The sequence below is a fragment of the Trematomus bernacchii genome, unplaced genomic scaffold (assembly GCF_902827165.1).
Source record: "Trematomus bernacchii unplaced genomic scaffold, fTreBer1.1, whole genome shotgun sequence".
Lineage (NCBI taxonomy): Eukaryota > Metazoa > Chordata > Actinopteri > Perciformes > Nototheniidae > Trematomus > Trematomus bernacchii.
Window position 1 is genome coordinate 4,240,902 of NW_022987662.1, and position 27,048 is coordinate 4,267,949.

The 27,048-nt window shown below is 42.1% G+C and overlaps 1 protein-coding gene across 13 annotated transcripts in view; it reads left to right on the plus strand.

Moving 5' to 3' along the window:
* gphnb (gephyrin b) overlaps window positions 1-27,048 on the plus strand; it is an 84,406-nt gene that overhangs the window by 25,456 nt on the left and 31,902 nt on the right. For all 13 annotated transcript variants that reach the window (XR_004556332.1, XR_004556333.1, XM_034135433.1 and 10 more), the window contains exons 2-8: window positions 312-390; window positions 8,402-8,459; window positions 8,559-8,651; window positions 12,469-12,563; window positions 13,023-13,089; window positions 17,549-17,821; window positions 19,504-19,638. Coding sequence is in view for 11 of the 13 variants with exons in the window: in XM_034135433.1 (XP_033991324.1) it covers window positions 312-390; window positions 8,402-8,459; window positions 8,559-8,651; window positions 12,469-12,563; window positions 13,023-13,089; window positions 17,549-17,821; window positions 19,504-19,638 (800 nt within the window). In the remaining 2 variants the exon portion in view is untranslated. The remainder of the gene's footprint in view (window positions 1-311; window positions 391-8,401; window positions 8,460-8,558; window positions 8,652-12,468; window positions 12,564-13,022; window positions 13,090-17,548; window positions 17,822-19,503; window positions 19,639-27,048) is intronic.

Sequence of the window (27,048 nt, forward strand, 5' to 3'; positions counted from 1 at the left end):
TTCTACTTCTGAGGATCAGTTCAGTGTCCCACCATAAGTAATCACACGTGGCCAACCATTACACAGTTTAGAAAATAATAAATGGTGTTTCTTTTTCTTGAAAAGGGGAGCTCAAATGAGTGGAAAGGATTCTCAGGGAAACAAAGCTTCAGTTTCCGGATACCCGTTGATACCTTTTCCTTTTAGTTAACTCACTTTTATGACATGTGATGTAATGATAGCAACTGTCTCTAAAACGCTTTGTGTTTGATTGCTTATCAACTGTGTGCTAATTGATTTTCTTCCCTCTCTCTCTCTCTCTGTCTATCCAGTTAGTGACAGCTGTTTTCGGAACCTCGCAGAGGACCGCAGTGGCGTCAACCTCAAAGATCTCATCCATGATCCCTCCCTGTGAGTATATTCGTGACGATTCAATCTACAGAGTTTAGGACAGAAAACATCAGGCAACATTTCTCCAAAGTGAAATCCTTTACCTATCCTTAAATCCACCACACTCAAACATATGCACAGGTTCTTGTGTGTGTGTGTGTGTGTGTGTGTGTGTGTGTGTGTGTGTGTGTGTGTGTGTGTGTGTGTGTGTGTGTGTGTGTGTGTGTGTGTGTGTGTGTGTGTGTGTGTGTGTGTGTGTGTGTGTGTGTGTGTGTGTGTGTGTGTGTGTGTGTGTGTGTGTGTGTGTGTGTGTGTGTGTGTGTGTGTGTGTGTGTGTGTGTGTGTGTGTGTGTGTGTGTGTGTGTGTGTGTGTGTGTGTGTGTGTGTGTGTGTGTGTGTGTGTGTGTGTGTGTGTGTGTGTGTGTGTGTGTGTGTGTGTGTGTGTGTGCGCGCAAGCCATCTTCTCTTTGTGTTATTGAGAAACTCAAAATATCTCTGCAACACAACATGTCGGGGCTCTGTGTCGCCCTATGGAGAGAAACTCTTTTTAATTTCAATAATCACACAAGAAATCTACTTTAACTTTCTAAATGCATTAGAATTAGTTTGTTCACCTTTTTCAGAAGCTTGAAAAGCTGCACTGTCAGGTTCACTTTATGCTCATTTTGCGTGTTTACGGTGTGAAAGAAAATGGGTGGTGTTTTCTGCTAGCTTCAGTCATATAAGCAAAGAAGTGAAAATGGATGTCATTTATATAAATTCTTTCATTTAAAACAAAGCAAACACTTATTGAATGAAATAAAAAAAAAGGGCATGCTTTTCACTAAAGGCACTTAGACATTACACCTTTCCAAAACAATGAGTATAATGTATTGATATATACTAAACTGATATAAAACACAGCCTCCACTACTTTGGGAAGGCTCTTCTCAGGAACTTACACTCATTGAGCCACAACAGCTTTAGTGAAGTTAGTGCTGATGTTCTGCAATAAAGGACTGGTCTCATTTCATCCCAAAGATGGGATACAATACGGTTGAGGTCAGGGCAGGATTTTCCCACCAAACTGCTTCTCTGTGGAACTCGCTTTGTGCGCCGGGAAAAAAAACCCATCCACTTTATGACTATTGTATATTTCAACCATAGCAGCCTGCAGCTGAAAGAATTCATGTTTAGTGTCAGATTTCATGTCACCAAGCGTTATCGTTGGAGCTTGAGCAATGTCAGCTCCTCTGATCAATAAGAGTATTTCATATCAACGCACACATCACATGTAAGCCTTTCAAAATGCCGCAGACTGTGACCCACAACATGCGGCCTCAGACACGCTTCTGTACACATTGGAGTCATTCCCCATACAGCCATTGATTTGCTGGAGCTCCTCTTGTCACAATATCACACGTCAATATCGCCGGAGTGTCTCCAGTTCCCGCGCTGTGGGACCCTGGTCTGATCCATGCTTGTCATGTCCTTTACGCTTACGGCATGTTTATTTTCAGGCCGATGTGTAATGCATGTGTCAAGTCTGTGTGACACAAAGAGGCAGTGTGAGGAGGCTTGTGCCATGTCGTGTGTTAGACGGAGCGCCAGAGAGTGATTAGAGATTTATCACAGGCTTATTTGTACAGTTTGCACCCTAGGGGAAATTAGAAATGGCTTTGTATTGTTTCTGGTTGTTCTTATATGTCCATGAACAAGCTTTAAATCATGTATGTGAGTTCTTTGTGGCTGTTGTTGTTGTTCTGGTTAAAGTTGCACATTAAGAAATCATTGATTTGAAGGATTTTATTCAAGTTATACGACACTTTAACACATGTAGTTATGCTTGTGTAAAGTTTGCGTTATTTGCGCTGATTTTGGAGGAAAAAGTACATTTGCCACTTTGCTGTACTGCTACTGTACTGTACAATTTGGACAGAAAAACATAGCCAGTGAACATAATCCATTGATAAATTCCTATTGAGTAGTTCCTATTGAGTAATATAAAAATGTAATTTCTAAGAGCATCCGCCTTTAGGAGCTCCTATAGTCAAAGTGTGAGGACTGGGTTGGACTCTTACTCTAACTTTCATAGTTATAGAGAAGTCCTGATGTTTTCCGTGGCTCATGTATCATCATATATCAATCATCACGTGCCTGCTTTCTGGTTGGAAGGTCTGTTTATGTAATGCTTTTCGGCTGGTTCTCCTCTATGGGAAATGAATGGACTTCCAGTGATGGTTGGTGATGTTGGAGTTAAGGTCTCTGGAAGACACTTTGGGATCAGGGTGCTGTGTACCAGTTAACTGAGAGGTGGTTGATGTTGGGTACCACAGGGTGCTGTTTAACATTTAAATTGGACATCCAGGCTGGCCCTCAGTGTTCCAGCCTGCCCTGCTGTGTTTCGGTGATGAGAGCTGATGCAGACGGGGGCTGCTCTGGACTGAGATCCTCCATGCCATGTTAATCCACGCCACACCACGAGTCAGCGGCTCCATCAGGTCGACCAGCCGGAACTGCTCTGCCCTCAATGTGCCAAACGCCGCTGTGACAGAGACACGGAGAGAGGGACGGAGCGAGGAACAGAGACTAAGGAGGGAAGGAAGGGAGGGAGTTACAGGCAGCAGGACATGTATCATAAACTATAATCACAGCAGCTCAAACTCACACACACACTCACACACACACACATTGGCTTTAGCAATCAATCAGTCTCCCAGGTTGGTATTCAGGAGCATCCAGAGGTGTGTCAGGTGGAGAGAAAACTGATATGTATGAGAGTAGCAGAGGGGGGTTAAACAAATGATACCAAAGCTCAAGGACACACAGATGAGGCAGGGGTGTGTGTACAGGTGTGAGATTTGCATGAGTCTTTTGAGTGTGAGCGAGTGCTTTCGTTTAGATTCATATATTCTGGCATGTCATGTGTGTGTTTGTGTGTCTGAGGCTGAGCATGCCTCCCTTTCAGGGCTGTTGAGCCAACTCTTTGTCTCTGCCCTGCAGCGACTTGTGTTGTAACAAATGTTGTCAATTTTACAAATTGTCACGGCTAAGAATAGCTAGGAGTCAATCAGATGGGTGACAGTGAGGCTCAATTTCACAGTCAGGAGACAGTCAGGGGACAAACACACACACATAAACCTGTACTGAGAGCAGCATGGGCTCCTAAAACACGTTTTTTTTTCGACATCTTACCATATGTGAATTTTTTAGGGAATGATTTGAGTTCTGAAATTAAAGTCAGAATATCATTTTCTCTCACAATTGTGAATAATTTCTCAGAATCCTGACTTAAATCTAAAAACTTTTTTTTGAATTCTCCCAAACAATTCACACGTGGCCCTAATCTTCTTCATTACATGTTCAATTGAGTTTTAAGGGAAATCTTTTCAACCGGATTAGTAAGGAGCACGAGGTGGACTTCGCCCAGGAGAGTCGTGAAATTAATTTCTTCATTTTAATTTACTTCCAAAACTTAAATGACGTAACAAGCCAATTCTTTTTAAGCCAAACCAGGGCGTTTCACTTAACTTAGCCAAGTAGTTTTGTTGCACTTTTGTTTAGTTTTCTTTAAATTGTTAAAGGAAAGATTTCAAACTGCGCTCCGATAGAAATAAAAATGTTCTCATAACATAATACAATGTAGAGAACATACTTTTTAGGACACAGGGTCGTCCAGAGATCCACACCAATAAGAGTATAACACACTTTGACTTGTATCGACTTCCCTATAACACACACATTTGTTTTACTATGTGACTCAGTGTGTGTCACAGTAAAGTCTGAATGATCCTGAGGCTCTACCTGCAGACCTGCTCAAAGTATACCTTGCATTGCAGGTTATTGAAACACACATATGAGCAGTGCTTGTTTTGCCACAGATGTTAACTTTGCTGTTTAAATATATGCAGCCGGGTTGATGTGTGGCAGAGCCGGGATGGTAAAGAGAAAGAAAGTGAAATGGGAGAGGCCCTGTCAGCCATGGCAGATCTGAACCAGGGTGACATTTATTCTGTAAATAAATACAACGCTTGTGGGGTTGGAGTGGTGTGTGTGTGTGTGTGTGTGTGTGTGTGTGTGTGTGTGTGTGTGTGTGTGTGTGTGTGTGTGTGTGTGTGTGTGTGTGTGTGTGTGTGTGTGTGTGTGTGTGTGTGTGTGTGTGTGTGTGTGTGTGTGTGTGTGTGTTGTGTAGTGTGTGTGTGTGTGTGTGTGTGTGTGTGTGTGTGTGTGTGTGGTGTGTGTGTGTGTGTGTGTTGTGTGTGTGCTGTGTGTGTGTGTGTGTGTGTGTGTGTGTGTGTGTGTGTGTGTTGTGTGGTGTGTGTGTGTGTGTGTTGTGTGTGTGTGTGTGTGTGTGTGGTGTGTGTGTGTGTGTGTGTGTGTGTGTGTGTGTGTGTGTGTGTGTGTGTGTGTGTGTGTGTGTGTGTGTGTGTGTGTGTGTGTGTGTGTGTGTGTGTGTGGTTTCGTGGCTGTGTTTCGAACCATGAGAGTGGAACCCCTCACTGAGCACTCAGACCTCTCATCACGGTGGGGGTTTGAAGAGGTGGGCTACTCCGCTCCTCCTCCTCCATCCTTCCCTCTATCAGCTAACATGTTGAGAGGTGACCCCTTGAGAGCTTTCCTACATGTGGACGAACCAACAACTCGGCTGTAATGGGCTCGACTCCTTGCCACTACGGGGGAGTGTTGAGATGGCCAAGCCCCTGCTCTCCTCCCTGGGCGGAGAGTGTGTAAAGAAGCAAGAGAAAGAGAGAGAGAGTGAGATTGAGTGCCCTGTACAAAGAGCTTGTATTATTAATGAAATCACCCTGGCAGATGGGTCTTATCTTGGAAGTGTCCCACAACCACAGAGATTTGCAGCTGGCTCACATGCACACATACTTTTCCCCTCTCTTCTTAAGTGTGCCCCTGACAGTCCATCCCTCCTTTTCTCACTCTTTTCACTCGGTGTCTCTCCCTCTTTCTCTCTTCATCTTCCTTTCTCTGCCCCTCTTTTATTCATAGAAAGAGTTGGCCGAGGCGTCCGGGCTTTCAGGCCAAAACCACTGCCCTCCTCCCCCCATCTCCCTCATCCATTCCTTCCTCTGTTCACATCAGGGTTTGTCCACACCTCGAGCAACAGCCTTTATTCCAGGCTGAACTCCTCCGGCCTGCAGTTTGACGAAGAACTGTATGTGTCGTAACCCTCCGTCTTACAAAGGGACAAAGATGGGTGTTAGAGATTCAAATGTTGCAGACCCTTCCCCCCCCCCTCATTTTAGAGCACACCAACCCGAATACAGCCGAGCACTCTATTTGGAAAGGACCCTGTCATGCTAAAACACACATGACTGCACATGCAAAAATATTCACATGAATATCTCAAAGTTCAAGTGGATGTATTCAAATCACGTGTTTCTGCTACAGTATGCTGCATACACCCAGGGTGCAAATAGAATTGACTTTTTTGTTATTATTATTGATTCATCTACAGATTATATTTGAAATGAATCCCTTGGTTTATAAAATGTCAGAAAATAGTGAAATATATCTACCTAAATATCTCAAAGTTCAAAAGGATGTCTTCAAACGTCTTGTTTTGTCAATGTAAAACTCTTAATATACTGTTTCATGTGTTTTAAAACAGGAAATCTCCACATTTGATAGGCTTTAAATAGCACTTAAATGATTAATCTATTATCTGGTATTAGTTGCTTATTATTTTTCTGTCAATTGTCTAATTGATTAGTCTATTTGTCTTTCCAGCTCTATTTACATCTACACCTGCACACACTTTCCATGTACTGTATGCTTGCATGTACACATATATGCACAAATATACACATATGTTTGCATAATCATGTACATCCAGATGATGACGTGCAACAAAGGTCCTTGGCTGCAGCGGGGACGTCACACACTGTATGCTTCCACATGTGAGACACATACAATGAGGCATATGTTACATGCATATTATATAAACACACCTCATTTGATTTGATCTTTTTGACATATCTAAATGTAAAACAGATCAACACTGCAAATACATATTTAATGACAATGTCAAGGATTAAACAGTAAAGTTACTGATTTCCATTGTTGTTCTAACCTACACGTATACATACACTAAAAGATACATCCATAACTCAAAATATGTGCACATTCCACTCACAGCAATTCTACAATTACATATACTACATGTCAACATGTTCAAACATATCCACAAGCTTACTGTACACTCACATGTATCAATACTGCAGATGTTATACACTGAATAACGCATGATGTGTCTGCGCACACATGTGTGTTTATTGACATGAACACACGAATCACATTATGCCTCAAAGATATGTCCTGCCCGTGCAACACACAAAAGAACGTCCAGTCAACGACATATTGCTGCCTTCGCGCAGAAATGGCATCCCCCGATAGTGACAAAAGCCACACAGAAAACTGACATTCACCGGCACACACAAACTCTCACACACTCACGATCAACACAGCAACTCCAGGCTTCAGGCAGGAGGGGTTGCCTAGGAAACGGTGGGAAGGAACCCTAGTTATTTGTGTTGAGCATATTTTCATTTGGGCTGAAACAGAGAGGCATAAAAACCCCAGGAGAGGGAGAGAGGTGATTTGTCCTGACAGCTCCTTTACTCTCCCGAGGTGTAACACAGACACACACAAACACATAAACGGACGAATGCACATGCATGAACACAATCACACACACACACTCAGACACATACAGAGATGCCAAATCCCCCCCCACTCCAGAGCACATCAAGAGAAGTAAATCACTCGTGCCATCGCAGGAATGTCAGCAGGGGAGCGTGTGTGTGTGTGGTGTGTGGGTGCACAAGTTAGTGGAAGTAGCCTTGCATGTGCAGTGTATCATGAACAAATAACTTCTTTAATGATCTGCCTCTTTTGTCAGAAGCAGGCCGATTCCCTCTGAGTTTCATGCTTGGTCTCCATGCACGCTTCTTGCTGCAGTATTTTGGTGTTGCCTCGCTCGTAGCGTGTCTCTCTTTTGCTGCTCCGCTGCACAGTTTGAAAACCGAGCAGAGCCGATGGATTTGTTGAATGATGTTTCCCAGGGTGCAGCATTTTTCCTCTTTGTAACTCGGTGTGTGTGTGTGAAGAGCGAGACTTTCCGTGTGGATAATAGCATCTGAAAGGCAGCAAAAGAAGTGGATGCATTAACGTTCATGGGTATTTGTCTGAGGCTGGGTTTCATGGCGTTTAAGTGGCTGACGCGGAGGGGATACATGATGCAGTAGGCTCCCAAAAATAGCGCTCCTTCAAAAAAAAAAAAAAGGAAAAGGGTTACATAAGGGGTGTCTGTGTGCAGAGCCTTCACCTTGAGCCTGGGGTTGTTCTTTGTTGGGTGTCATACCCGGTGTGGCCACAGGAGGTCGCCACGGGTTGCAGTTTAACAGCAGCTCTGTCCTTGTCAGAGCTGCCTCTTCTGTGGGCCGTCCTGTGGAAAAGCCTTTCAGGAGGGGATGTTCAAGGGCATCCTCTCTCTCCTCCATACTTCCGGTTACATTCCTACGTCTCTCTCCTGTTCCTGGCTCACTCAACTGTCTTTTCTCTCACACTCTTTCTGAATCTTTTACATCTCTGTCGTCTGTTCTCTTTCCTCTCCATCAGTGTCCTCACAGGCCAATGCAGTCTCAAATGAGGGACGTAAGGTTACTTTAAAGTCTTGTTTGCTGTCAGACCAGGAAGTGGAGAACACACGTTGTGTCTGTTAGAGAAACCTCACATTGAAAAGCTTCAGAGTTCACGTCGAGGTTTAAGTAGAGGGGTATTTTCCGCTTTATTTCTCTGAAGAATATAAAGTTGAGCCCACAATATCACAGGACTGTTACTTAACTTTTAACTGGTCATCCCGAAGCTCTCCACTTCTGCTAAAAGGTTGTTAAAAACACTGACTGACGGTCCAAAGTTCCTACCATTTTGACCTTCCTGTAGAAAGGTTGCAAAATAAAAGTGGATTGTGTGTCTGATCTCTGTTAAGTATCATGACTGAAATCTAATACGTTAATAATCGGCTTTCTTCCTTTCTCAGGTTGGGGGGTATGATCACGGCCTACAAGATAGTGCCAGATGAGATCGACGAAATCAAGGTATGTCATATTTCTGTCTTTTTATTCTACGGTCGATTTTTTCTAAATATTAATTATTCTTGTGTGTGTGTGTGTGTGTGTGTGTGTGTGTGTGAACAGGAGACTCTGGTGGATTGGTGCGATGAAAAGGAACTTAACCTCATCCTTACCACCGGAGGCACTGGCTTTGCCCCGAGAGACGTCACACCAGAGGTGGGTTAATGTAGATGTTCTCTGTGTTTTGTTTTAAATGTGTTTCAATGTTGAATCTAAAAGAGTGGCCTTGAATGTGTTGTATTTCATTCGTTGTTGCAAACTGTGTAAGAAAAAGCTTGAGAGTAGTATTAAAACAAACCCAGGCACATGTTACATAAGAATCAGCGAGTTCAGCTTGCGGTTCAATAGTGACACTGGTTTGATAAGAGGTCACAAGAAGGAACGTAGTGTTACACGACTACAACACAAGTACGAGGTTAGCATATATGTGTCCTAGAGGAAAACATACCTTTTGAAAGGTAGATTTCTCTTATTGCTGCCTGTGCTTCATTCAGAGGAACTCGGACCGTTTTTTGCTGATTACACATTGTTGCTGATTGTGTTGCAGCTCTGATTAACACACAGTGTAATTAGCCCCACAGTCACATGGGAAATAAAGAGGCAGAAGTTAGATCATTATTGATTCATTGTTTTATGACAAAGATATGGGATCATGTAGCAAGCAATTCAGAGATAATGGATAATGGGTGGCAGGTGGCAGTGGGATAGTATAATAAATATATATTTGTATTGACATGTTTCCAAATGGTGCACAAATTAGTTTTTCATACTAAAATCTGATTTACTACTTTAGATTGTAAAGGCGTGTACACTGCTCTAAACAACATACATGCTATATATAGTTTCTATGCCATCAGTTAAAATATCTCTTGGGACATTAACATAAACTATTTTAATTTAAATTATGCCAAAACAAATACATTGTCATTGCAGGCTTCACATCAGGTTTAATGATGCTTTCTTTCCCCTTGTTATTGCTGGTTATGTGGTTTCATTTACGACAACGTAAAATTGAAAGTTTAAAAGTGTGTAAAGTTTTTAATAGAAACATACTTGTTGTGTATCTCTATTGTGAAGCCAGTTTACTTCTGTGTACACATGCAAGCCTCAACGTTTAGTCTTTCTGTTTCTTATCTATTCCTTACCTTGTTTGGATTAGCACTGCTATACCTCTCTCTTACATGTACTCAGACAACCTCACACACACACACACACACACACACTCACACACACACAGACAAGCAATTTGGCAGGGGCTGAGCTGTGGTTCTCAGCAGTATCATTGGTCCTCATCAATCATGGCAGACAGCAACCTTCCTGGAAGGGGGAGGACACGTACACACTGTATTCTCTGATAAAAACCTGCTATCTGATTCAACCCTGCATGCTGGAAACGGCGATATCTCTCCGTCTGTCTCTGTGTGTTAAAAGCTGCACACGACACACATGACTGTATTGTGTTTTAGCCAGAAGCAGGTTACAGATTACATGTCCTATCTTTATTCTAATCAAAAAGCCTTTGGTATCCTCTCTGAAATAAACATGTAACTTTTTACTTCAACTGCCATGTTTTGCTGTCACACTAAGTACTACAGTACATGATGCAGTATTTTACTGTAATTGACAAAAGCCGCTGTCTGAAAGTCCTTATCTGACCTGCGTCCTCCCTTTCTACAGCAGCAATCAAGATTGATTTCATCTTTGAAACCAATATATATTTTTCTTGGTCGGCCGAAGGAATATAAGAATTAAATATTGAGTGTTTTTACAACTTGGAATTTCCCAAAATAACCCGTTTTTTTCGTCATATTTTTTGCACAACTTCAGCTGGGATATTATGACATACAAAGCAGGAATGCATGGTTTCAGATGAGGTGCATTTTTTAAAAGTGTTTACACTCTTTGCAGGGACTCAAATATAGTTGAGTTTCCTTTAATTTACATCTTAATAGATTGCCTGTTGTTCTTCTGCTATACCATCAACTATAGTATTAACAAGTAATTGCTTAATCCTAACACTAATGTTTGACGCTGATAATATTACATATATATTTTATATAGTAGTGTTAAAGGTAGGGTAAGTTTGAGAAACCGGCTCGAGATACACTTTTTGTTATATTCCATGGAATGCTCTTAACATCCCGATAGCAATGAATATCTTAAGTGCTTTGACAAAAAATCCATAAAAAAATGTCATCTGTGGAAGCCGTAATACTGTAAAAAGTACGACCAATCATTATAGCCGGCCCGGCTAAAATAACTGGATGGCCTACCTGCCTGTCAGCCTTCCATCTGTGCACAAACTTATCTCGTGCCCTCATTGGTCATGTGCGCGTTCGTGTGTGTTGGAGGAGGGGCTCTGTAAGGAAGTGGCAGATTTTCTCCGGTGTGTATTTTCAATCTCGATCTCGAGCCGGTTTCTCAAACTTACCTACCCTACCTTTAAGTAGCAACGTTTTCAGAAAAAAATGTGTCTTCCACGAAAGAAATTAGTCCGAAAATATAGCTACATGAAAACCCACATTAAGATACACTCCTCCCATTGCTTTCCCCTCATCACACATATAAGACCTGTTTCTTCCCTACAACACATACAGTCTCACGCCTGTTGAATCAAACCCATCTCCCTCTTCTCCCAATCAGTGACATTGTGTGATGAGATCTAAATCCAGCCTCACCCCTCCCTCTCCATCTCCTTTCCTCCTGTTTCCATCTCACCTCACCTCTGTCCCTCCCACACTCTTTCCCTTCTCCTCATGTCTCCCCCCCTCCCTCCCATCTCCCTCCTCTCCTGAGTCCAAGTCCACGATGCTCATCAGTGGCTCCTCATCTCTTTGAAGTCTTTTCTCTCCCCTCTCCCCTCACTAATGGTGCGTTTGAAGTGTCACTCAACTCAAGGGCACCCAACACACACAGCTGGAGAAGAAGGCACTATCTGCTCCGCCATCTATCTGTCAAGAACACGCCGCTGCAGTCAACTGCAGTCCCACCATTGTATAAACACTAAGAAATGCATCTGTTGCACAAATCTGCAAAGACGAATACATTGGCAAAACCACCACCTCTGGAAATCAAATGTTTCCTCTTAGATCAAACTGTTGGATACCGACTGACCGACATATTCCTGTTTAGATTTCAAAGATTGAATCAATCATGTTCGCTAATAGGGATGTACACGGGAAGGAGGCAGGTCAGATAAGGATTTTTCAGCTTTCTGACAATTGAGAGATGGATTGTGCAAGAGGGATTGTAAATCAATATGTGAAGGGCAGTCCAGATGTTTTGAGTCAAGACAGGCATCGAGGAGGCCGGTGTAACAGTGATATCAACAAACGTTCTGTAGGCGTGTGATCAAAAGACCAATCAGTCAAAATGCAAGGAGAAATCAATATCTGGGTCCTTAAAAAAATCTATTTTATTTCAATTAATCTTTTTTGCCTAAAATGTTAAATGTATTTTTTCATTATACAACATGAACACACAACAGAGAGATTCAATAGTTGTCACTCTTGCTGCTGGACCTTCTAGAAAGATCAATATCTTGTTTTTACATTACATTGTGTTTACAGTATATGAGTATGAGAAATAGGGATGTTCTAACACTTTTTTCCATTTCAGTCTCTGAAAATCTTTCTATTTTATTATAAATGGAAAGACTTCAATATGGCAAATCACACCCAATTTCAATGTTTCATGTGATCCCATCTACTCCATATCCAAAGTGTACTATAACGTTCATTTAATTGCACTTTTACAATTGAAGCAGAGCCTGTTTATCAAAGTCCCACTGACTAAAAAGTAGTTTTATTACACTGAGTTATGCCACAGGTAGCATGTTATTGTATGAAGAATGACACTAACCTCAACAGAAGGCAATCAAATCAATTGTTTTATAAATACTCATGATGGACACATGTTCAGTTCAGACTATTATCTCTCTAATGACCCTCCTCTTCATCTCTCCTCTCTCCAGGCCACGAAGGAGGTGATAGAGCGCGAGGCTCCAGGGATGTCTCTGGCCATGCTGATGGGATCCCTCAACGTCACACCACTAGGCATGCTTTCCAGGTCAGACACACTCTCACATACTTGTATTTATCATTTCCTTAATCCCTTATGTGAAGAGGCAGCCTCATTGAGATTAAGATTGTATTAATGAAGAGAGAGACATGGTGCACAAGATGAAACATGTACTGTGTAAGCAGAGACTCAAATATGACATATGGTACATGCTAATGTCCTTTGACCTGGCATTATAATGACTGTTTTACTACTGGCAGTTATTCCATTAGAGCCTTAAAGTATAGATTCATAATGCACAGTGTGACTCCCTCCATCTTTTCATGGAAGACAAAACGGAGAGAGAGTTCATTTATCACCTGTGATAAAGTGCAGAACACTGTGATACACTGAATGGAGGCTTTAGGGTGGAAGGAGAGGCATATATCACCATAATCAAGCAGAGCTGTGGCACTTTTCTTCCTCTGTATTAGTAAAAAAACGTTCCCCTGTGTTTGTGCGTTGCAGACCTGTGTGTGGTATCCGAGGGAAGACGCTCATCATTAACTTACCAGGAAGCAAGAAAGGCTCCCAGGTAGGAAACGCTGCGAAGAGACGGAACAACGTCACTTGTATCCAGGGTTAGCTTTATTAAGGCAAACAGATACAAGTAACACATTCATCTGCTGAAAGATCAGTTGCTGATTTTTTGATGAATATGAATACCCATTTAAGTTGGGGAGTTAATGGGGTCTCCAGTTTCTGGCCCCATGTCAGAGTGTCCTTGAGTCACTAACTACCTGAAGGTGAGGCCATCACTGAGTGAATGAGAGGAAGATTGCTCTGGATAACGGCCAAATGCAGTCCTTATAGAAAGTGACCATAAAACTCTCATTTTGGGACAATTTCCGACTGGAAAAGGGCACTCGGTAGAGGACAGAGCTCTGCCAGGTATGTCTCCTTTTCCCGTGCCAAATTAAGAAGATTTGAATCTCACTCAACTGTCCCTCTTGGCTCCCTCGCAGTCAAGATGGAGGCGCAGATAACAAAAACATGAATAATCATCGCAAATCGTCCCTTGCCTTATTCCATAATAACACATCCAGGATGAAATGTATATGCTGATTCTCCGGTTCAAAATATGACCGAAGTTGTATATCGATGTCAGTTTTTGATCCACAACAAAAGCCAACATGTGGCCTGCAACAGGTGTAGCTAAGGCTTATTTTAAGCTAAGCTTGAGTGCTGGAAATTAATTTAGCTATCGAAGCAGTTGTTGTTCACTGCAACCACGAGAGGTCCAAAACACAGGATCTCACATTGTCTAGCAGGGATCAGACATTTGTTATTTAAAGTATACTCAGTTAAACTGCTACATTTTGGTTGACCCCTTTTCAAGGTAAGTAAAGTCAAACATTGAGGGATACATAGCAACCAGTGTTTCTGCTGTCGTTAGCTTAGCACTATGACAATAACATGACTCCTTATGCAAAGGTGAACTTTGCGTTAGGCTGTAACTAAATCCACATGCAGTCATTATAGGTGTTGGCATTTGTAAGCAGCATGTGTACAGAATGTGTGTATGGATTTGAAGGTGTGTGACTCCGTGTGTGCATTCATTTGAATGATAAATCAATGTCTGCACATGCAGCATAGATCTGTGTGTGTGCTCTTTGCCTCTGTTGTTTCATGGTACATCTCTGTGATGTATTTCTGTACAAAGCTGTGTGTGTGTGTGTGTGTGTGTGTGTGTGTGTGTGTGTGTGTGTGTGTGTGTGTGTGTGTGTGTGTGTGTGTGTGTGTGTGTGTGTGTGTGTGTGTGTGTGTGTGGTGTGTGTGTGTGTGTGTGTGTGTGTGTGTGTGTGTGTGTGTGTGTGTGTGTGTGTGTGTGTGTGTGTGTGTGTGTGTGTGTGTGTGTGTGTGTGTGTGTGTCCACCCACCCACTGCTGTCTCCGTGTCCCCTCCATCTGTCTCCCCCTCTGCCTGCGCTGACCTACACATCTGTCTCTGTCTCGTTATGCGCTCGCTTCTCGTGATCGATTTTAGTATTTCTTTTAATCAATTACGCCACCTCTCCCCCATCTGCTGCCATATTAGTGTCTCCCTCATCAACCCCCAGTTAAAGTTAACGGCACAAGCCTCCCATTGCAGGCTTTTATTACGATGATCTCTTGTCATAAAGCTAACGGTGAAGTCCAGCTGAGCCAGCCGGCCTCACTGTATGTCAGAGGGTCCGCTGGGCTTCTTATGGCTTCATGTTACGTCTCTTTGGACACATGTACACTGCATGTACAACTAACTTGAACTTTATAGGGGCTGTGGCTCAGTGGGTAGAGTGCTGGACTTCGAATCAGGGGGTAGCAAGTTCGAGTCCCACTGCAGTCAGCTTGTCGTTGTGTGACACTTCACCCCAAATTGCTCCTGTGGGGATTGTCCACAGTACTGAATGTGTGTAAGTCGCTTTGGATAAAAGCGTCTAACAAATGACATGTAAATATATCATTTGTTGTCATGATAGTGTTGAGTTCAATTACAGATTTGTAGTCTTTTGGCATTTAACATATGTGGTTGTCTGCATTGTGTCCATATTGTGATGAGATATCAGTTTATATAAACAGATGTGGTGAGGATGAGGATTTTTACTCAGATGATGTGGTCTGGAAATTGAACTGACTTGATTTGGAAGACTTTTGAATGGGTACTAAATGATTTTGTCTTGAACTTTTATAAAAAACGATTGGTCAAATTATAGCAGCCATGGGAGAGGTAATCTGAGTCTGGCTAAAGCTTTATAAAATCTTGATCCTACATTTCCCATAATGCAACTCAGTGGCGTATTATGTTAAGCTCTCCCTGCGTTCATCTTTCAAACTACACGCCCAAACATCATAACGCAGACTTTCTGTTTAAGATGTCAAACTTCAAGCCCAATCTGAGATAACCCTCATGACTTTACCAAAGTTATTTTCCCAGGCATTAAAAACTTTCCTTAAGAATTCTTATATACTTAATAAAACAGTGTATAACTTTTTGTATTGACTTATTCCTCTCTCAGGTAGGGGGAGTGCATCTTGGTAGTGCTGCAGTCTCCAAAAATGCTCACTTTCACATTTGATATCAATTAAAACAACAGATTTTGTTTTCCCTTTTCTCCACATTGAGGGTCCCAGATATAGAGTAAGGGCTCCATGACTTTGACACTTCTTTTTTCTGTGCTTCTTGCTATTTGAATGGTCTATAAATCCAAGAGTGTCCCGCATGTCCCCCTGTTGAACTGGAGAAGGGTTGAAGATGTCTTTTCTCATTCTTATCTTTTATTTCCTCCTGTTCTTTTTTCACTCCTTCTCTCTCCGTCTCCCATCCTCTCGTCATCTCCTGCCTCCCCCCCCCCCCTTCTCTCTCCATCCTTCTCTCTGGTTTGTCTTTCTCATCCGCTGGCAGTATATCCAGGGATTCTGCTCTTTAGTGTTCTTGACAGTTCCTCTCCTCCAGGACAAAACAGAATAAGAGCAGAGGAAAAAAAATCAACCTGACGTACCTTAAAAAAAATAATAAGAAAATTCCCGGCACGCAATGAAAGCACAAACCGGGAAAGGAGGAATGTCTCCAGGCTCTTGACACCATCCTCACTCCTTCTTTTACCCAATCTTTCCCCATTTCAGCCCGGCCTTCTTATCCAAAAATGCTCAGATGTGTGCTTCAAAGACAACAAGAAGAAGCATGAAAAGTCTGCTGTGTGGATTGGGATGTGTGAGAGTGTAGGCGGGGGTTCGGGGGGGGGGCGGGAAAGGTTAGCTCGCGGCTACACAGCAGGCCTGCCTGGCTCGTGGTCAACCACTGAGATCACCATTCAATCTATTTCATCTCTGAGAAATCCTCATTTTTTGTCATGCACAGTGGCAAGGCATGCTTCTCCAGTCATGCATGCATCCTAGTGTTGATGTATGGGATTTAATATTCAGTCAAATCAAGGTTAACATGGTCATATTTAATCAAGCCTGTGATATGCACACGTGAAATGGGATGTGAAGTGGAGAGGTTGCTCCGAAAGCCCGTTTCGCAACCAGCGTGGATACTGTAAAGTGTGGGGGCGATTAATAATGTATCTTCTCAATGCTTAAAATACACAGGAAGATAAATAATTTCAGCTCTTGTCTTGGGAGTGAGGAGAATGGAGCATTTAGCATAGCCGAAGAGCCCACAGGCACACTGACACACAGAGAGACACCGGAGAGGGGAAACAGGAGGGGGGGGGGGGGGAGCACAGGCTAGTATACATGTGGCCAGAAGGAGGCGCTGTGACCTGCAGAGGAGGGTAGCAAATCTCTGCTTCTGACTCCTCTGCCTCTAGGCCGGGTCACACACTATATCTGTTGTACCGAACAGGTGACAGTATTCCTGGTTTCAGAAGTGTACTGTCAAATCTCAAATGACTTAACTGCAGATTGGCCAGCCTTTAGTTTGAATCAGGCTTACTGTTTTTTTTTTGCTGTGGATTCTGTTCCCGGTCAATGTAAACTCAACACTTAACTTGTTGCCTTGGTAACTTCTGGAAATTCTACACTTCCACATCACTAATTCCATCAGAGTAATGCCATTTGAGGCTCGTACTATTGTCTCTAGAACCCTAAATAGGTTTGTCATTATTTCTAATTCTTCAGTTCTACTTTGCTTTTAAGAAGTTTTTGTGCAGCTCTCAGGTCATAAACTGTCCTTTCTCTTTTAGGCCTCTATTGTGACACTCTGTAACTTCATCAACAGGAAAACACATCACACTGACTCTCTTCTCTAATGTACTGGAGAAGAGTTGTGAGAGGTTTGATGTGAGACACCTGTGGGAAGTTTTGAGTTTCGTTGACAGTAGCTTGAAGTAGATTTGAATTTTCAGAGAGAAAACAACAATGCTTTATAAAAATATACATTGTGTTTAATGTAACAACCATAGACTGTTCATATAAAGAAAATAACACCATCTTTCTGGCTGCTGTTGTCTGAGACTTCCATTATTTGATTATCTACTTAAGAAAACTGTAAACTTTTTTTTACTCTTCCAGGAATGCTTCCAGTTCATCCTGCCGGCGCTGCCGCACGCCATCGACCTCCTGCGGGACGCAGTGGTGAAGGTTAAGGAGGCGGCGGACGAGCTGGAGGACCTGCCATCGCCCCCTCCACCCCTCTCGCCGCCACCCAACAGTTCGCCCTGCTGCCAGACGGAGGACAAAGGCGTGCAGTGCGAGGAAGAGGATGAGGAGAAGAAGGACAGCGGTGTGGCGTCCACCGAGGACAGCTCCTCCTCGGCCATCACCGCCGCATCGATCGCCGCCAAGGTACCAGCGGAGGAGAGGAGAAGGGAGGGGAGGAGTTACTGTTTCAATGTTCACCTGACTCCATCTGCTTCATCGTCATCTATTCACACATGTCATTCATGCAAGCATGTGTTGAAGGTGCTGTGTGTAGCATTTTAACAACAATAAGTCACTACCAAAATCATTCAAAAGAGGGTCACACTAAAAACACTTTTAGCGTGTACAGAACAGCTTCTATAACATATACAGTTTGGATTTGACAAGAAAGCTACTTTACAAAACCAGGCAAGAAAAAGTTTTTTGTGTCTCTATGGCAGACGATAGAGGACCCAAAGGAAAGGGGAAAACAACAAATGATTGTTATTGCAGTGAAATACTGAAGTCATGAGTACCAGAATCTTTGAAAGGCAACAATGGTGGTCTTAAAGGGATAGCAAAGATTTGTTAACTTGTTATGAGTGAGATTAGTTTTCGGTAGTTCAGATATATGTTGATGATAACATAACATTTAGATAAGGTTTTTCATTTATTCCTTTTAGTATTTATTTTCAAAGTATTTTCAAGCATACATAATTGATGCTGGGCCAGGCTACTTAAAAAGCTGTCATGTCAAAATGTTTATGATAACTCTGACATTGATTTGGAAAGATGCTACAGATAACACCTTTTTAGATGATGGATTTACTGTTTTTCAACTCTTAATAAAATGTGTCTGCTGCTGCTTCCATCTGCAGGCCTTAAGTTTAGTCCTTCACACCTTTTCAAATCTATGATTAATCTCTTTAAAAAAACTGTCAAACATTCATAATTTCTCAAATAAAAAACATGTAAGAGGCTGGAGACTGAATCTGCTCCTGCGCCTCCTCACTAAATTAGTCGAGCGTCAAGAGATCAAAACTCATTTTCATCAACTTCTTAAGTCAAACGTTTAAAAATCTACCGCCAGGAATTTGCTATAAATGGCCAACAAAGTGTAAATGTGAATCCATGATAATTAAGTTTCAAATATGGGCTGTGAAGTTTTCATTAAGGAATGTACCAGTTTAGGGGAGCAGTCAAATTATTAATACAACTTCCATTTTTCGATTAAACCCCGTCATTAACAGCCAACAGCTATTAAGATCAAACGTACAAAAAACATGAACATGGTTTAACATATTGAGTTGAAAAACAGTCAATATTTTTCCTAACATTAGTTTGTCATGTATCTCTGTATTTCATATATCACGACGTCTGTCTCATCATACATCTGTGCGTGTGTGTGTATGTGTGCGTGTGTGTGTGTTTATCATGTGTGTCTACTCTGTGCAGTCACATGTAACATCAGGTATCTCTTCATACCCATCATCCTATCCTACCTGCCCTGTCTGCAGCCCGGACCCTGCTCTGTTGTCACGGTAACATGCCACTTCATTGTCCAGTCACAGAAGGATGTTGGTAAGACTCCGCCCCCCGATATCTCATCATATGTCATCATCATGTCACATTTATTAAGTCATTTGTCTTTCATCTACACATTAGACGTGTTTAATATGTGTCCTCTCGGCTGGTTTTTGTGTCTGTTTATAGTTTGTAGCGTCTTGAAAATAATATATATATTTATGTGTAAATGGATCTTGAATATCAGTGTGTGTGTGTGCAGCTGTGTGTTTATGGTGTTCATATGCATGTGTGTCTGCCTACGTTTGTGTGTGTGACCGCAGATCCCAGACTCCATTATCTCGCGGGGTGTGCAGGTGTTGCCCAGGGATACGGCGTCGCTCAGCACCACGCCCTCGGAGTCGCCCCGCGCCCAGGCCACGTCCCGCCTCTCGACCGCTTCCTGTCCCACACCCAAAGTGAGTACACATACAGTAAAAACACACTCACACACACATTTAGACAAACATACATGTATCATGGATGAACTTGTATCCTTGTGAGGACTTTAAATTGACAATATTCACTTCTAGGGCTGTCCTCGACCACAGAAATTCCACTTACGCTTAATCGAATTTGATTAATAATCGATTTGTTGACTGTAGAACTGAGTTTCTTCAAAGAATCATGCATAAACGCCACTTTAAATCTTGTTTTTTAACTAGACATGTGCTCATATTTTGGGGAAAAGAAGTCATCCAACATTCAAACTAATTGACAAAATAAATCTAAGTCGACTTTAACAACCAATCAGGAAACTAATCAGCTAAGATGTGGCAGCCCTATTTATTCCCCTGATGAACTCCATCCTCAACACACAGTTTTAATGACTCTGAAATAGTGGTACCAAACTTGATTGAAATAAATCTGCTGGGTTGTGAGAAGAATGAACTTCGCTGCGTAAAATTCAGTTAGATTTACTGCCATTTAAACTACCTATGCGTGTTTTTGGGTTGTACTTTTCAGATTTAAACCTCAAACTAATCCTTGATCTGATCCTAATTTAAAAGCGTAAGTCTTCATAGAAACCAGCCCTTTGAAAAGGGACAAAAAAGTGCTCATCCTGACTCTAGAACTTTAACAGGTTTTTGTGAGGAACAACCACCTCACACGCATACTTCATTTGCTCTCACACACACACACACACACACACACACTCACACACTCACACTCACACACACAGCCTTCTGAGACTATGTTCCTGTCTGCTCAGCCCTACTGTTTGTCTCCCACAGCTCAACTGCCTTTTCCTCCACAGACCCTGGTTATTGTAGCTATGCTGTTTACTATTTTGTGTACAAATATTTATAGTTTATTGTGGAATCTCTGTTACACCTAAAAGATTCTGATTCTGATTGTGACTCATTATTTTATTTCAGTTATTTTGGGAGGAACTTTTCTTTTTTCTCTTACCTTTTGTTTCTACCGCATTTTGCTTGGTTAAAATGTGTTTTTTATTTGTTTACGACTTCATATTAGTTAGTTTAATTCATTCCTGCAGTACCTGTACACATCAAAAAGTCTCAAACACGCACGTGCACAGCAGTGTTTCTTTCCACTGTCTCAACTTTTCAAAATGTGTGTTTTGTGTCTGTGTCAATGTGTTTTACATGTAAACCCCCTGTTGTTTGTTTGTGTGAGTGTGTGTTGATGGAGACAGCAGGTTGTGGTTCTCATGCTTGGATGCGATGCTTACATAATTATTCCCAGGTTTATTACAATACATTGCAGTTTTTTTTAACTATAGACCCTCAGTCTGCTTTGTCTGTCCTCTTACTCGTGGGATACTTCAACATTTTGGCCAGTAAAATGTTTTTGTTGACACTCCTAGCGCTCATTTTGTACCCTCATGTGGACAGCTCTCTGGTTAGTTTGGGGCTCTTGGTGCCACTTGTTCCTGATGAGGATTGCTAACTTGTTTTCTGTTTTAGTGACACAACTCTCAATGAAGAAAGCAACACATTGTAATGTGACATGTCCAAGTATCCTGCTATGAGTTCACAGCTCTCTCTCTCTCTCTCTCTCTCTCTCTCTCTCTCTCTCTCTCTCTCTCTCTCTGTCTCTGTCTCTGTCTCTGTCTCTGTCTCTGTCTCTGTCTCTCTCTCTCTCTTTCTCACACCCCATCTGTCAATGTCACGTCTCCATGTGACTCCCGTACAGCAGGCAGGTGCTATGGGAACAGATGAGGGGGTTGCCATGGGAACAGGGATGGGATGTTAGTGGAGGAGGGAGGGCGGGTGCAAAGCAGGGTCACAAGACAGAGGAAGTAGTTAGAGGAGATCGCTCTTTCTGTTTGGGGTGTGAAGAGCAATGAGAGGTCAGCGCTTAAGGGACGGTTTAACCCCCAGGAACTTATTTTCACAAAGTTTGTTGGAAATGGTAGAAGTTTAAATGTGGATATGGAGTTCAGTCGTATGTAAAAACAATCAGTCAAGGTGTGGAGAGCTGAACAGTAAGTAATGAGACGGCACAGAGAGGAGAGAAAGGGTTTTTGTAAGACTTGAACCCGCTGGTGTGTCATTAAAAGTCCTTGTACAACAGAGTTATACACTATTATACATTACTACTTTATATCTTATCTACGGGTTTATTTAATTCGGTGCTAGGTCTTGGTTCCACTCCTCGCTTTCCTCAGTTACCTGGCCCACGTTGTTGACCCTGACCTATGCCACTGCTCTCCTGTGTTTCTGACCTCAGCAGAGCTCCATAGTGTTGGTCTGTAAATAATTGGACAGTGGGGAGCTTCATCTCTGCTGCTGATGTCACAATGCAGCTACTAGCTCCACTGATTCAGGCAGGAAGTCCACCCCCATCAGCCCCCTTACCTTGCCCCAACATAAAAATGCACACTCACAGCTGTCTCTTCGTTAACGAACCTTTTCGAAAAGCATCGCTACCCTGTCACGATCAGAAGCCACCCACATCAGTCAGCATTTGTGTGTGACATGCGCGTGTCTGCACATGTGTATCTTTTTGGTTGCTAACAGGCAGCTAATGGCTTTCCTAGGTCTAGTTTTGAGCTTGTTTGGATGCTCTCACAGGCTGTTTCCCAGCGACAAGCAGCCATATGTTCTTTGAAATTCCCACGTTGCAAGCGGCTGTTGACAGTATGTACACAATGTCCCCGGAGCCAGTGCCAGAATGGCTCTGCTCACTGATGCATTTCATGTGCCACTGTGCTGTGTTACTTTCTTAGCTGGGTCTTGTTGGCAGCGCTGTGTGGCTTTGAGAGTAGAAGGTATGAATGGAGGAGGTCTTAATCTCGCCACCGCCGGAGCTGCTGCGGTTTCCGTTTCCATGAAGCGAGGAAACGTCAGATAAATACAAGCGTAAATACACATAGGTTGTGTGTCTGCAATTTAACTCGTGTAGCATTTGTGAAGAAACAGGACTCTGTGTTTGTACATTTGGCACATGACACAATTATATATGCACAGAGGCTTTTCATTTGTATGCATAAGCAGAAATATTGTGTGAACATGTGGGTGTATGTGTCTAAGGAGCTGACGCCTGTACAGCACAGAGGAGCGCACACTCACAACTGATGTCCAAGCCTATCTGTGTGGGAAAACACACAACACAAACACACACAAAGAGTAAATGTGGACGCACAACATCAACCTTAAGGGCGAAAGAGAAAGTGTCACACTCTGAGAAGTGGCACACACACACACACACACACACACACACACACACACACACACACACACACACACACACACAGCCCACAAATGCAAGCGGATGCAAACGGATTACAAACTGAACAGCTCTACAACCATTCATGTAACCAGATTTTCTTTCTCTGTCACACTGTCTCTTACTCTTGTGGGCAAACACACACACACACACACACACACACACACACACACACACACACACACACACACACACACACACACACACACACACACACACACACACACACACACAGGCATAAGACACAGGGATGGTAGTTGTACCCTTCCACTCTTGTGAGCATTTAGTACAGTTATGTAACGGTGTGTTTGGATTAATGAAGCATACGCAAGATGGGGCTTTGACTCAGAGGGTGTGTGTGTGTGTGTGTGTGTGTGTGTGTGTGTGTGTGTGTGTGTGTGTGTGTGTGTGTGTGTGTGTGTGTGTGTGTGTGTGTGTGTGTGTGTGTGTGTGTGTGTGTGTGTGTGTGTGTGTGTGTGTGTGTGTGTGTGTGTGTGTGTGTGTGTGTGTGTGTGTGTGTGTGTGTGTGTGTGTGTGTGTGTGTGTGTGTGTGTGTGTGTGTGTGTGTGTGTGTGTGTGTGTGTGTTGTTCCTTTTATAGCTTGAGATGGTTAGAATTTGTATGTGACTTCATCTGCTGAGACACAACCACTCAAATACTCCTGCCTTAGTTGGGTGTTCTGTATTTTATAGGATGTATGCTTATCTTACAATCTTAGAACGACTTGCACTTTAAAGAAATACAGGTTTATTTGAAGGTTTCACAAGCCAAACGGATTATGAACCGTTGCATTATCCTATGCAGTTTGCTACAACAGCAACAGGGATTTCTTGCAACTCATTTCTGTTTTATTTTTCAAAGTGAAGCATTTGAGATGCAATGTACTTAAAGGAAAGTAATCTCTTTAAGATTTGTACTATTTGTTCTGATCGATATTCTTCTTGGAGCAGCCAACATTTCCTCAATTAATACAATGGAGTAGTACACATGTTATGACCAATACTCATCATGAAAACTATGATGACAGTTTGACTGATTGTACCTTTTTTCAAGACTATTCTTCATGTAAATATTCAGACATTACGATATTGTTGCCATGGAAGAAAATGATCTTCTTACGCAGTGTCACTTATTGAATGGCCTTTTCCTGTCTGTTGATAAAAAGTCAATGCAAATTAAGTGTTACCTAATTCTCTGCGTGCATATCAGATCTATCCTGCTGCTCTTTTTATCTACTCTCCCCTTTCCATCAGAGCTTTCACCTTGATGCCTCTGCAGGCGCGACCAGTATTTATGCTCTGCGTGTTGTATACTGTTCCAAACATCCCATCAACTTGACCGATATTGACGTTTATTTTGATTAAAGTATTCATTGCTCTCGCTCTCCCATGATGCCTTTGCACAAACTCTTTCAGGTGCTGGCTGTGCACCTAGAGGACACTGCCTCACTCTGCTTTGGTGCTGTAGCTTTTTCCTTTGATTAATGGCTTGATGTATGGCTTTGGAGCCAAGGCCAAGGCTTATGGAAATCAACCCATCCTTCTTCACTGAAATGTGGGAAATGAGTCACAGTGCAGTAGTGCAACTCAGCACAAGCCACGTCCATGACCTTCACCATGGACCTATTGCCATTCTGGTCACTGCCACAAGCCAAAACAACAACAACATGTCATCATCACATGTGTGCAAACAGGCAAGCTGGAAAATACAAGCAATTACGGGTTTGTTTGCTGAATAGAATAGTCCTTTTAAATATTATATTACTATTTGCTACTAATTGTAGTGTTTTTCAGTGAGAGAAAAACACAAGAAAAAACTGTCTTAAAAAGATTGTCAACATTTTCAAGTTAACTGCCAGGTATTTTTTCAATAAATCCATTTCCTAGTCTATATAATTTTAGTCTTTTTAATTTACACTTTTCTACTATGTTCCATCTGAATTCACTCTGACACAGAAACATCTATATTGATTCTGACACGTCTACATCCATCTCACAGATGTAACCTTGCTTTGAGAAAAAAGATTATTAATTTAACCCTTTTAGAAGTGAAGTTATAGTCATTTGTTCTGGGCATGTCATTTTCGAGCCTGAAACCTGAAAAACAGGCTTGGGGTCTAACAGGTTAAGAGAATTGTAAAACAAAAGCAAAAATGAACACAAGGACTGAGGAAAAAGCAGCAAATTCTTACATTTGGGTATTTGCAACTAGCAGATATTTGGCGTTGAGCTTAATATATGACTATAACAATACTAAACAAGCCTAATTCTTAACTAATTGATTGTTTGACAAATCATTACAGCACTACTACACTAAACTAGATTATGGAAACAATCACAGTTTGTTAGTTTGTAGATTCGCCATGGTCACAGTCACAAGTACATGCTTGGCTTTCAGAGCGTTTTCTCTCCTTTGCAGGATTTTCACAGCACTCATATGAAATGTGATAGTCATGGTGTGTGTGAATGGCACATGCTGTTTGGGCCCAGCCTGATCTGTACGCAGATCACAGAACCATCACTTGTAAATGAGTAGTGACAGAGGATCATTGAAAGGGTGAAGTGATCACACAGAGGGAGATGAATGATTTATGCCTGAGCTGCACACATAAGCACCGCTCCAATGTCAAATCAGCCGTCTGTGGTGTGACGGATCAATGATCTACAGCCAGCTGCTCTTCAGGCGACATGAGTCTGTACTTCCATAACTGTCAAAGATCTACAGTAGAAAGTGTGTATGGAGTAATATAGGAATTCACTCTTCTCAAGTCTGGCACATTTTTGCGTTTGGATGCTTTATATGTACCCTGTTCTCCTTTCTTTGGCATTTCACATTTGAACAAACTATAATTGTGTTCAGATGGGTGGTATCTGATTGTGAAGCGGTGATTCAATGTTTCATGAGTGGAGTCAAATAATGAATATGGATGTTTCCACCCAGGATAGATCATATAACGGTTTCTTAATGATTTCATAATCATTTCCCACCTTTTTTGCCTCTAATGGCCAACACAGTCTCACGGCATTTCGTGTTATAGTCACGAAATTAATCTATTGATTCGTATTCACCAACACGATTTCGCCATTTTTTTCGTGTCACACAGAACGATTTTAAAAGCAATGTAAATAATAACAAATTAGAAGGAAAAAGACATTTAAAAAAATACAGATTTAAGTATTCTGACACAGAACGATTTTAGAAGCAATGTATTTATATTGGTAGTATGTTTCATGCCTGCACCAAATAATAACAAATTAGAAGGAAAAAAAGATGACAAAAAATACAGATTTCAGTATTCTGAGGCTCTGAGCCATTTCTTTTCCTCACTGACGGCAAAAAAACTCAGACATTATACAATTTAAAATAAAAGGGATAGGGTTAGGCTTAGGGTAAGATATTGAGTAAGAACATGTTTTTATGAACCACACAGCTTCTGGTCTTCCAAGACCCGACCGGACAAAAAGACGTGTTGCAGGCACGAAACATACTACCAATAGAAATACATTGCATTTAAAATCGTTCTGTGTGACACGAAAAAAAGGTGAAAATCGTGTTGGTGAACACGAATCAATAGATTAAATTAATTTCGTGACTAATAACACGAAATGCCGTGAGACTGGGTTGCTAATGGCGCATTTCCACTACACGGCCTCGCTCGGCCTCGCTCGGTATGGCTAGGCCTCGTTAGGACTGGCTCACTTTATGGCGCATTTCCATTACAGTTTAGGAACTGGGGTAGTATCTATAGTAACGCAGTGTAGGCGGAGCCGTGACGTCATCTTCAATGAGAACCCCAGAAAAACAACACAGCCGTTAGCTGTTAGCACTCAGAGCTCACAGCTCCTCATATATGTTCAGAAACTAGACAAAAGTTAAACAAGTACAAACCACAGACTGCCTGTGTCATGGCGAATACAGTCGCTGCTTTATTTATGTCTGTATAGGCCGTTGTTGTGAGTGTGGACGGTCGGAGCATATACTGCGTTAGCTTAGCCAATCTCCATTTAGAAAACAAGCATTTTAAAAGGTTTTTCGCCTGCCGTCTGTCTGCAGACTTGTCAAAGCATTAATTCATGGTTTTTACTAACCGGTATCAGTATGTTGTTACTTGGCATCATTTTGAAATGTGTATT